The sequence below is a fragment of the Scyliorhinus torazame genome, chromosome 12 (genome assembly GCF_047496885.1).
Source record: "Scyliorhinus torazame isolate Kashiwa2021f chromosome 12, sScyTor2.1, whole genome shotgun sequence".
In the NCBI taxonomy this organism is placed as follows: domain Eukaryota; kingdom Metazoa; phylum Chordata; class Chondrichthyes; order Carcharhiniformes; family Scyliorhinidae; genus Scyliorhinus; species Scyliorhinus torazame.
In genome coordinates, this window is record NC_092718.1 from 198498307 (window position 1) to 198510790 (window position 12484).

General features: G+C 41.4%; 1 protein-coding gene across 2 annotated transcripts in view; it reads right to left on the reverse strand.

Annotated features, from left to right (window-relative positions):
- taok1a (TAO kinase 1a) overlaps nucleotides 1-12484 on the reverse strand; it is a 240037-nt gene that overhangs the window by 68316 nt on the left and 159237 nt on the right. For both annotated transcript variants that reach the window (XM_072469644.1, XM_072469645.1), the window contains exons 4-6: nucleotides 3787-3888; nucleotides 3278-3323; nucleotides 1667-1763 (exon numbers count right to left, since the gene is read on the reverse strand). In XM_072469644.1, coding sequence (XP_072325745.1) covers nucleotides 1667-1763; nucleotides 3278-3323; nucleotides 3787-3888 — 245 coding nt within the window. The remainder of the gene's footprint in view (nucleotides 1-1666; nucleotides 1764-3277; nucleotides 3324-3786; nucleotides 3889-12484) is intronic.

The following is a 12484-nucleotide window of genomic DNA, read 5'->3' on the forward strand; positions in this document are numbered from 1 at the left end:
GACACGAGCAACAGAATTTCTGGTAACTAAGTTCACGGAGGGCAAGAATTGGGAGACGAGGCAAGAGTGAACTGGAAGTCAGATCTAGAGTTAATAAAGTTATGAGGGTTTCATCAGCAGACAGACCTATTGAGACAGGAGCGAAGTTACAAGGGTGGAAATAGGCAGTTTTCATGATGGCATGAATTTGTGATGGTGCGAACGTGAGGTCAGAAGCTGAGTTCGGGATCAAATAGTCATCCTATTCAAGTCAAAATGAATCTCATACACGAAGCTGTTTCCCATGTAAATGTCAAAAAAAAATTCTACCTGAAGAAACAAAAGGTTAACAAATTGTACGATTGCTGCAAACTTTTGGATAACTTTCATCCAGCATACAAAGTTGTTTGAACATTTGACAACTTGCACTTTTTGCATTATTGTTTCCTTCATTTACTCAATGATTATCAGACCATAAGACATAGGAACAGAATTAGGCCACTCGGCCTATTGAGCCAGCTCCGCCATTCAATCATGGCTGATATTTTTCTGATCTTCATTCTCCTACCTTCTCCCCATAACCCCTGATCCCCTCATTAATCAAGAACCTATTTATCTTGTGTCTTCAAAACACTCCATGATTTGGCCTTCACAGCCATCTGTGGCAAAGAGTTCCACAGATTCAGCTCTCTGTCTGACAAAATTCCTCCTCATCTCTGTTTGAAAGGATCGTCCCTTCAGTCTGAGGTTGTGCCCTCTGGTTCTAGTTTTCCGACAAGTGGAGGCATCCTCGCCACGTCCATTCTATCCAGGCCTCACAGTAGCCTGCAAGGTTACCCTCCTTCATCCTTCTAAACTTCAACGGGTACAGACCCAGAATCCTCGACCACCTCATAGAATTTACAGTGCAGAAGGAGGCCATTCGGCCCATCGAGTCTGCACCAGCTCTTGGAAAGAGCACCCTACCCAAGGTCAATACCTCCACCCTATCCCCATAACCCAGTAACCCCACCCAACACTAAGGGCAATTTTGGACACCAAGAACAATTTATCATGGCCAATCCACCTAACCTGCACATCTTTGGACTGTGGGAGGAAACCGGAGCACCCGGAGGAAACCCACGCACCCACGGGGAGGATGTGCAGACGGGGAGGATGTGCAGACTCCGCACTGACAGTGGCCCAAGCCGGAATCGAACCTGGGACCCTGGAGCTGTGAAGCAATTGTGCTATCCACAATGCTACCGTGCTACCTACTAATGATCCACATTTTCAGCGTAATTCGACAAACCAAGAGCATTTATCAATTTTCAGTGCTCACAGTATAAATTTAATCTTGCTATTAATTTATTGGAAAATTGTCATTACAGTCCTTTAGCAGAAGTACAACTGTAATTGTGAGACACAAAAGAAATGCATCAGTATGCTGAATGCATTGTTTAAAATATAAAAATTTATTTTCAATCTCTAATATTTTCTTTGCTAAATATATAAATCGACAATTTAATTGACACTGATTTCAGATCAGTATTGACAAAGTACGGTATACAGCTGCAAGCCTCTAGTTATGCTGCCTCTGGACTACATGTTGAGCTTTCATTGACGCAAACTTGGTATTGAAATGTCAGCCCAAAAGCTATTTATTAAGTGGTGTCATCCTGCCCAGTGTTCCAATGCATAGGCTTACCTGTGAATCATGTTGTGGGAATGCAAATAGGCTAAACCCTGGAGAGCACCATGAGTAATAGCTGCTATCTCAATTTCCTGAAGTGGTTTCTTATGAACTGAAATGAAACAAAGCTTAATAAATGTGCTATTAGAGGAACATTAAAATTGTAAACCATAATTGGTATTCCTTCATTATTAAAATTAATGATGAAGAACAATTCACAAAACATTTTCTTCAATTTCAAATTTTTATTAATTACATTTTGATTGATAAGGCTCAGGGATAACACTCTGCCAAGTGTTCTGCAGTAATCTAAGGCTTCAAGGTTTTCTTTACCTGTGCCTGATAAGGATAAACTGACTTAATTATACACGGTATTCATAAGCAAGAGAGGGGGAGCGGGGTGGGGGGGTGGGGGTGAAAGAGTGAGTGTGTGTGTGTGTGAGAGAGAAAAAGGAACAGAGTGCCAGAAGCACAAAATCTGCTAATTATGAAATAATAAACATGTACCCAAATATGAACATCAACATTCAAGAAAAGTTAGGAAACACCTATTTGAATGTGTACATTTAAACAAAAACATTAAGAAAATTAATTGAGTATTAGTGCAAGTCAAATAGATCGCTACGTTTTCACCTTTATTTTGTTAACTATGAAAATAGCGCAACCTGTATAGAAATTACCTTTAATTTCCTCCATGGAGGTAAGAGTGGAACTGATTGCCAAGGTGGAAAATACAACAAAGTAATTTTCAAGTGGGGGGGGGAATTGAATAGTCTCTGCACAACTATTGTTTTCATTGAATTAAAAGGCTTTAAGAATTCATTACAAAAAGAAAATATTTTGCATTTATTTTAGAAAAAAATCAAAGTCAGATTTGAATGCATTGAACATGGTGAGCTCAATGATGTAATACTGAACAACTGTAGTTGGGAGGTCACCAAGGTAGCTCATTTCAACTTTCATGGTATGTAAAAACAGAAAATAATGTAAACACTCAGCAAACCAGGTAGCTTCTGTGCAGAGAGTCATTGATCTTAAAAGTTAACTTGGTTGCTCTTTCCACATAAACATCTGACCTACTGAGGGTTTCAGCATTTTGTTTTTATTCCAGATTTCCAGCACAGTGTCCATCTCAACCACAACTCCTGCTGAAAGATTGTGTGGGCAATAGATTAGCTTCCCTCAGCTGTGATGCCACACTCTGTAGTTGAAAAGCTTAACAGCTTTTAAGTTGAAGTTTTATTACCATCATTGTAACAATGCAGAAAGGGAGAATAAGAATAAAACTGGAAGTTACAAAATGCAAGCCAATATACAAGATAGGTCTTGTGTAACTAAGTTCATTGCTCAGGCTATACTGGACCATACTGAATTTGCTGTTTGTAAATAAAAGTTATTTTGGAAATGCTGAACAGAAATATTAAATCGAGACACTTTAGAGCAAAATATGACGAGGAGGCCATATCACCAATTGACCCGCCTTTGCTCTGTTCTATTTGATATGCAGTGAAATTGAAAGATTGAAATAATGTTTCAATTGATTTAATATTGTCCAATATTACACAAAACATTTTCTGCATGTACTTGAAAGGAACACCTTCCAAGCAGAGAATGGAAATGTTTTACCTTCTAGAAGATCTGAGGCAGACCCTAAACAGTACTCCATGACCAGCTGCAAAAAGAGCAAACAATTGATAAAACTATGTTTAAAACAGCTTACCTATGTTAAACAATATTTGGATATTCACAGTTCTCATATTGGAAAGAAAATTAGGATGCCACAGCTATAATTATAAAGCAAAGAATGTACACTTGATACATGTTTGATGAATTGGAAGTGCACCGCCATTTCCATTGATTGAAAATCATGTAATTTTTTTTTTAAAGTTTCATTTTGATCACTGTTCGTCATCGATGTTATAAAGCAAATAGGCTAAGGAGATTTGTACATAAATATTTATTTTTTTACATTATGAATTTGTAACCACATTTGCCCGTTTAACAGAAATTTGGCGACAAGATTTGAAACAAGATTCTGGATAAAATTAATAAGGGGCTCTTAGTTACTTCATTAACAATATACACAGTGGCGTGCAGGTCAGTTTGCATAGTAGTAAATAAATTACATTTCTTACCCAGGCTGTATGTTCCCTTAGATAACAACCTTTGTATTCAATACTATTTGGATGTCTTAACTTCTGGAGAAATTTGACCTCTTTGATAATATCCTGCCATTTCTGCAAGAAAATTTTGTAATCGTTAGCAAAATTTAAACATATTTTTGAACCTGTTTTTTTTTTTTTAATTGCCGAGGATAAAAGATATTGCATTGGATTTTTCAGTAAAGTACAGGAGAGAATATCAACACTCAGTTGATATTAAACAGTTTATCTGTCAGCCACTACGGAATGCTGCATACAAGCAGTTAAAGGTAGAAATCAGGATTGTGCCCCACTCCTCAAGAAGCTTCACTGGTTCAATCATAACTTTCTCACTATTTACCCAGTCTATACATCTCATGGTGTTGAATACCTCCATCAAGTCTCCTCTCAGCCTTCTTTTATCCAAGGAAGGCAGACACAACCTCTCCAATCTTTCCTCTTGGAATGTCCTCTGTACTCTCTCTCTCCAATGCCTTCACATCCTTCCTCAAATGTGGTGCGCAGAACTGGACACAGTACTCCAGATGAGGCCTAACTACTAGTGTGTTGCACAAATTCAACATGACTTCCTTACTCTTGTACTCACTGTCCTTATTAATAAAACCTAGGGTTAATTGCTCTCGCAACATGATCTATCACCTTCAATTACTTATGTACATATACACCGAGGTCCCTTTGTTCTTGTACATCCTTAAAGGTTTCAGGCAAGTGGACAACATTCCATCACACTCCTAACCTAGATGGTGTAAAAGCTTTGGGGAATTAGGAGATTACCTATTCGCCATAGAATACACGACCTACGGGCCCAGTCCAGTTAAGTTTCTGGTCAATTATGTGTCCGAGAATGCTGGTGGTGGGGCATTCAGCAATGGCACTACAGGCAAGATGTTATCAGTACCCAGTGCCTTTGCTGCCTCCAGATTGCTTATCTGTTTATTGATATTATGTGGAGTGAAATGGATTGGCTGAAGACATGCATCTGTGATAAATGGGAATTAATGCCATGGGAACTTTGATAGCCATCTTAGCCCAAGGCCTTGGTTTAATGCTCAGTGGAGAGACAACACCCCTGACAGTGCACACTCACTCAGTATTGCACTGGCAGTGTCACCTTAGATTATGTACTAAAACCACTAGAATGGGACTTGAAACTCAAGCTCTGATTCAAGAGGAGAGTGCTATCAACTGAGTCACAGCTGGCAGAAGCAGAAACGTATAAAATTTTAAGTCGCATAATATACAATTGTCAGGATGATCAATGTCATGACAATGCTCACAGATGCTGACCAACAGGCAGATAAACTAACCATTTTGAATAACCAGCTGAAAACTATCAATGGAAGGAAGGGTTGATATTTTACAAGGCACTGAGATTTCACTTGCAGAGGTCTGAAGCAATGCCGATCAGGTGTAAAGGTACTTCAATTTTCCTCCTACAAAACAGGATGCTTGGCCTTCCAAACAAGCTCAGCAAAGTAAGGTTTGAGCATCTGCAAAACTCAAGTTCTCAAGGCCCTGAAGACGAGGCAGGCATATGATGGCAAAATGTACTGGATAGATTTCTAAGAGACCATGAACAATTTTAAAATTAAGTTTAAAGAGTCTTTGGCAAATTTTTGAAGTTTATCTCAGCTGCTGATATAACAAAGATTTTTAGCACTATGTGGTGACCAAACAAGAAAACAGCTGAAAAGGTATTTTAAAAATTCTTGGGTATGTTTTTCATTGGTTTTTCCTTCTCCTTGTTGATTGGTTCATTAGCAGCCTTTTGCTGAATGTTCCTGTTTATTGCACTTGCTTGCTCTTTTGTTTCTTGGTAATCCACTTATCCAGTTGTGGTTTGTTGTTTTTGTCCAATTATGATATTTTTACCACTAAAATTCGAGTGTTACATGAACTTGGTGCATTTTTCAGTATAATGGGCCAATCAATCTTAGATGCAATACTTTTCAAAATATATAAAGATATAGTTAATAAACAGACTGTATCCAATGTGCAAGTTTAAGTCCTGTTGATGCCATTTCAAAAATGATAACATCTCCTACTTTATTTAGAAATTGTGAAAACCACATTACATGAAGCACTCGTTTGCACTGAGTGCTGAATTTGGTGCATTTGAGTGCTATAGCAAGAGTTCGGTGACCGAGGGAGTATAAGGCTTCATTTTTTATCTAAAGTTTAGTCTTTCTTTTATTTAGTTAATTAACTTAAAAGTTGCTGTTTGGTTTAGAAGAAGGTGAATTTTCAATCAACTTTAAACAGGCTTCTACTTGTAGGCACTTGCAGCTGGAGCTTGTTAATTAGTTAATTGGATTAGGCCAGATTTCAGAGGCTAGATTCACAGTATAAAAGTGATCCCCTACAGTGCAGACTTTGTTTGCACTGAGTGCTGAATTTGGTGCATTTGAGTGCTAGAGTAAGAGTTTGGTGACTGAGGGAGTATAAGGCTTCATTTTTATCTAAAGTCTAGTCTTTCTTTTATTTAGTTAATTAACTTAAAAGTTGCTGTTTGGTTTAGAAGAAGGTGAATTTTCAATCAGCTTTAAACAAGCTTCTACTTGTAGGCACTTGCAGCTGGAGCTTGTTAATTAGTTAATTGGATTAGGCCAGTTTTCAGAGGCTCGGTTCACAGTATAAAAGTGATCCCCTACAGTGCAGACATTGTTTGCACTGAGTGCTGAATTTGGTGCATTTGAGTGCTAGAATGAGAGTTTGGTGACTGAGGGAGTGCTGAATTTGGTGCATTTGAGTGCTATAGTGAGAGTTTGGTGACTGAGGGAGTGCTGAATTTGGTGCATTTGAGTGCTGTAGTGAGAGTTTGGTGACTGAGGGAGTTAGGTGAGGAAGGAGTAAGGTGCTCCTTTCATTTTGTTTCCTACATTTCCGCAAAGAGTGAGAAGAGAGCCAAGAGTTTACAGAGAGTGCAGCTGACTGGGAGCAGAGTCGGAGGGCGGAGGTCCAGTTGGTCCACAGGGCAGCTATATTCTGTAAGGTAAGAGGGGATGGAGGCTAGGCCAGTTGCATGCTCCTCCTGTAGGATGTGGGTGGTGAGGGATACCACTGGTGTCCCCGCTGACTATACCTGCGGGAAGTGCACCCAACTTCAGCTCCTCAAAGACCGTGTTAGGGAACTGGAGCTGAAGCTGGATGAACTTCGGATCATCCGGGAGGCAGGGGGGGTGATTGAGAAGAGTTACAGGGAGGTAATCACACCCAAGGTACAGGACAAGAATAGCTGGGTTACAGTCAGGGGGGGAAAAAAACAAACAGGCAGACAGTGCAGGGATCCCTCGTGGCCGTTCCCCTTCAAAACAAGTATACCGTTTTGGATGCTGTTGGGGGGGGGGGGTGACCTACCGGGGGAAGGTCCTCGCGGCCAGGTCTCTGGCACTGAGTCTGGCTCTGGGGCTCAGAAGGGAAGGGGGGAGAATAGAAAAGCAATAGTTGTAGGAGATTCAATGGTTAGGGGAATAGATAGGAGATTCTGTGGTCACGAGCGAGACTCCCAGAAGGTATGTTGCCTCCCGGGTGCCAGGGCCAGGGATGTCTCGGATCGTGTCTTCAGGATCCTTAAGGGGGAGGGTGAGCAGCCAGAAGTCGTGGTGCACATTGGTACCAACGACATAGGTAGGAAAAGGGGCGTGGAGGTAATAAACAAGTTTAGGGAGTTAGGCTGGAAGTTAAAAGCCAGGACAGACAGAGTTGTCATCTCTGGTTTGTTGCCGGTGCCACGTGATAGCGAGGCTAGGAATAGGGAGAGAGTGCAGTTGAACACATGGCTGTGGGAATGGTGTAGGAGGGAGGGCTTCAGGTATTTGGATAATTGGAGCGCATTCTGGGGAAGGTGGGACCTGTACAAGCAGGACGGGTTGCATCTGAACCTGAGGGGCACCAATATCCTGGGAGGGAGGTTTTCTAGTACTCTTCGGGAGGGTTTAAACTAATTTGGCAGGGGAATGGGAACCGGATTTGTAGTCCAGCAACTAAGGTAGCCGATATTCAGGACGCCAAAGCGTGTAATGAGGCAGTGGGGAAGGGAACACTGACAAAGGAGAGTACTTGCAGGCACGGAGATGGGTTGAAGTGTGTATACTTCAACGCAAGAAGCATCAGGAATAAGGTGGCTGGACTTAAGGCATGGATCGGTACTTGGGACTACGATGTGGTGGCCATCACGGAAACCTGGATAGAAGAGGGGCAGAAATGGTTGTTGGAGGTCCCTGGTTATAGATGTTTCAATAAGATTAGGGAGGGTGGTAAAAGAGGTAGGGGGGGTGGCATTATTAATTAGAGATAGTATAACAGCTGCAGAAAGGCAGTTCGAGGAGTATCACCCTATTGAGGTAGTATGGGTTGAAGTCAGAAATAGGAAAGGAGCAGTCACCTTGTTAGGATTTTTCTATAGGCCCCCCAATAGTAGCAGAGATGTGGAGGAACAGATTGGGAAACAGATTTTGGAAAGGTGCAGAAGTCATAGGGTAGTAGTCATGGGCGACTTTAACTTCCCAAATATTGAGTGGAAACTCTTTAGATCAAATAGTTTGGATGGGGTGGTGTTTGTGCAGTGTGTCCAGGAAGCTTTTCTAACACAGTATGTAGATTGTCCGACCAGAGGAGGGGCAATATTGGATTTAGTACTGGGTAATGAACCAGGGCAAGTGATAGATTTGTTAGTGGGGGAGTATTTTGGAGATAGTGACCACAATTCTGTGACTTTCACTTTAGTAATGGAGAGGGATAGGTACTCGCAACAGGGCAAGGTTTACAATTGGGGGAAGGGTAAATACGATGTTGTCAGACAAGAATTGAAGTGCATAAGTTGGGAACATAGGCTGGCAGGGAAGGACACAAGTGAAATGTGGAACTTGTTCAAGGAACAGGTGCTACGTGTCCTTGATATGTATATGTCCCTGTCAGGCAGGGAAGAGATGGTCGAGTGGGGGAACCATGGTTGACAAGAGAGGTTGAATGTCTTGTTAAGAGGAAAAAGGAGACTTATGCAAGGCTGAGGAAACAAGGTTCAGACAGGGCTTTGGAGGGATACAAGATAGCCAGGAGGGAACTGAAGAAAGGGATTAGGAGAGCTAAGAGAGGGCATGAACAATCTTTGGCGGGTAGGATCAAGGAAAACCCCAAGGCCTTTTGCACATATGTGAGAAATATGTGAATGACTAGAGCGAGGGTAGGTCCGATCAAGGACAGTAGCGGGAGATTGTGTATTGAGTCTGAAGAGATAGGAGAGGTCTTGACAAATGAGGGGCGATATTGTTGGAGAGGACAGTGTGAAACAGATTGGTAAGCTCGAGGAAATAATTGTTAGGAAGGAAGATGTGTTGGGCATTTTGAAAAACTTGAGGATAGACAAGTCCCCCGGGCCTGACGGGATATATCCAAGGATTCTATGGGAAGCAAGAGATGAAATTGCAGAGCCGTTGGCAATGATCTTTTCGTCCTCACTGTCAACAGGGGTGGTACCAGGGGATTGGAGAGTGGCAAATGTCGTGCCCCTGTTCAAAAAAGGGACGAGGGATAACCCTGGGAATTACAGGCCAGTTAGTCTTACTTCGGTGGTAGGCAAAGTAATGGAAAGGGTACTGAAGGATAGGATTTCTGAGCATCTGGAAAGACACTGCTTGATTAGGGATAGTCAGCACGGATTTGTGAGGGGTAGGTCTTGCCTTACAAGTCTTATTGAATTCTTTGAGGAGGTGACCAAGCATGTGGATGAAGGTAAAGCAGTGGATGTAGTGTACATGGATTTTAGTAAGGCATTTGATAAGGTTCCCCATGGTAGGCTTATGCAGAAAGTAAGGAGGCATGGCATAGTGGGAAATTTGGCCAGTTGGATAACGAACTGGCTAACCGATAGAAGTCAGAGAGTGGTGGTGGATGGCAAATATTCAGCCTGGATCCCAGTTACCAGTGGCGTACCGCAGGGATCAGTTCTGGGTCCTCTGCTGTTTGTGATTTTCATTAATGACTTGGATGAGGGAGTTGAAGGGTGGGTCAGTAAATTTGCAGACGACACGAAGATTGGTGAAGTTGTGGATAGTGAGGAGGGCTGTTGTCAGCTGCAAAGAGACTAGATAGGATGCAGAGCTGGGCTGAGAAGTGGCAGATGGAGGTTAACCCTGAAAAGTGTGAGGTTGTCCATTTTGGAAGGACAAATATGAATGCGGAATACAGGGTTAACGGTAGAGTTCTTGGCAATGTGGAGGAGCAGAGAGATCTTGGGGTCTATGTTCATACATCTTTGAAAGTTGCCACTCAAGTGGATAGAGCTGTGAAGAAGGCCTATGGTGTACTCGCGTTCATTAACAGAGGGATTGAATTTAAGAGCCGTGAGGTGATGATGCAGCTGTACAAAACTTTGGTACGGCCACATTTGGAGTACTGTGTGCAGTTCTGGTCGCCTCATTTTAGGAAGGATGTGGAAGCTTTGGAAAAGGTGCAAAGAAGATTTACCAGGATGTTGCCTGGAATGGAGAGTAGGTCTTACGAGGAAAGGTTGAGGGTGCTAGGCCTTTTCTCATTAGAACGGAGAAGGATGAGGGGCGACTTGATAGAGGTTTATAAGATGATCAGGGGAATAGATAGAGTAGACAGTCAGAGACTTTTTCCCCGGGTGGAACAAACCATTACAAGGGGACATAAATTTAAGGTGGAAGATATAGGAGGGATATCAGAGGTAGGTTCTTTACCCAGAGAGTAGTGGGGGCATGGAATGCACTGCCTGTGGAAGTAGTTGAGTCGGAAACATTAGGGACCTTCAAGCAGCTATTGGATAGGTATATGGATTACGGTAAAATGATATAGTGTAGATTTATTTGTTCTTAAGGGCAGCACGGTAGCATTGTGGATAGCACAATTGCTTCACAGCTCCGGGGTCCCAGGTTCGATTCCGGCTTGGGTCACTGTCTGTGCGGAGTCTGCACGTCCTCCCAGTGTCTGCGTGAGTTTCCTCCGGGTGCTCCGGTTTCCTCCCACAGTCCAAAGATGTGCAGGTTAGGTGAATTGGCCAATGATAAATTGCCCTTAATGTCCAAAATTGCCCTTGGTGTTGGGTGGAGGTGTTGAGTTTGGGTAGGGTGCTCTTTCCAGGAGCCGGTGCAGACTCAAAGGGCCGAATGGCCTCCTTCTGCACTGTAAATTCAATGATAATCTATGATTAATCTAGGACAAAGGTTCGGCACAACATCGTGGGCCGAAGGGCCTGTTCTGTGCTGTATTTTCTATGTTCTAAATGATAAAGTGCACTACCCCAAAACTTGTAATGCAATTGAAAATATTTTTTTAATTGCATCCCTACTTGACAATAGAATAATACTGTTTCTGCATTGCCTTTGAGGTTATGTTTGCTGTTGGGATGACTTATAATATAAATGAGGTGCAGGACCAGAATTTCACAAACCTAATTTCAAGATACTACTATGTTTTTCTGAATATTGCACTTCAATATTTAATAATCTCCAAAGATTCTTAGAGCTGTTAATTATTCCAAGTAGATTTAGGTAATAGTACTTGTAATGACAGTGAAATTCAAAATCACACAAGTGAGCATGTGAATTGCAAGTAGGATCATTTTCTCTTGACCATTTTCAGGAGCATATTGATCTTCCTCCCGCAGAACCATCAAGTCTATTGTCAAATCATGTGCAATAATTTGGCATAAATTGTAAATTCTGATGTAAGGGTTGTTACTCAAAGGATACCACAGTAATCCAGGAAAGAATCCTGCTATTGTTATTGAAAAGACAACTATCCCAGATGCACAGTGAGTTTTGCTCATCAGCTGCATGCGAGCAACAATGGATTCCTTTGGAGTGAATTGGTGTTGCTAGTTACTCAAAAGTAAAAATCAGCATGTATCTTTCAGTGACAGTTAACTACTCATTAAAACACTTCAATCTTAAAATATTTAGATTAAATTCAAATGAATATTTAAGGATGTCACAATTTATTTTTGGATGTGCATGATCTGGGCAACTCACTTATACATGTATCTTTTGCTTATAGTTCTGTATACTATTGCAATGTCTTTTATTTCTCCACAATCTTACAGTTTAACGTGCAACAATCATCCATTTACATTACTCCTTTCAAGGGAGCTTTGATCGGTGTCACAACAACCACAGCAGCAGTCAGTTAAAATTGGTCTTAATGTCAGTACTGACATGCTCAATCCAAGGTTAACATGATTAGAGCAACAACAATTATAGGCACTTTCTGCTTGTGATCTAATTTTTTGGCATGAAAATAGAAATACAAACATGCTAGAATTAATTTGATACATTCCTTCCACAGCTGTTATGAATTCTTAATTTTACCGAGACTTTTTTCCGCATTACCCTGCATTTTGCTTATGTAGCAATTGTAGCTCTTTCTGCATCCTTGAGAAATAAAACTGTCAACCATTATACCAGAGCTTCCCTATTGTAAAATTTTAACCTCTAGTTAAAACGTGTTCAAAAAGCCTGTTAGTTTAATAAGCTGGTTCCCATCTGCAAAGTGGATGGTGAAACCTTGTATTTTAAAAAAAAAATAACAACTTACATTTATCGGGTGACTTTAATGTAATGAAATACCCCAAGGCACTTCACAGAAGTGTTATAAGTATGACACTGGACCACAGATCAGGATGTTAGGACAGGTGGCCAAAGGTTTGGCCAAA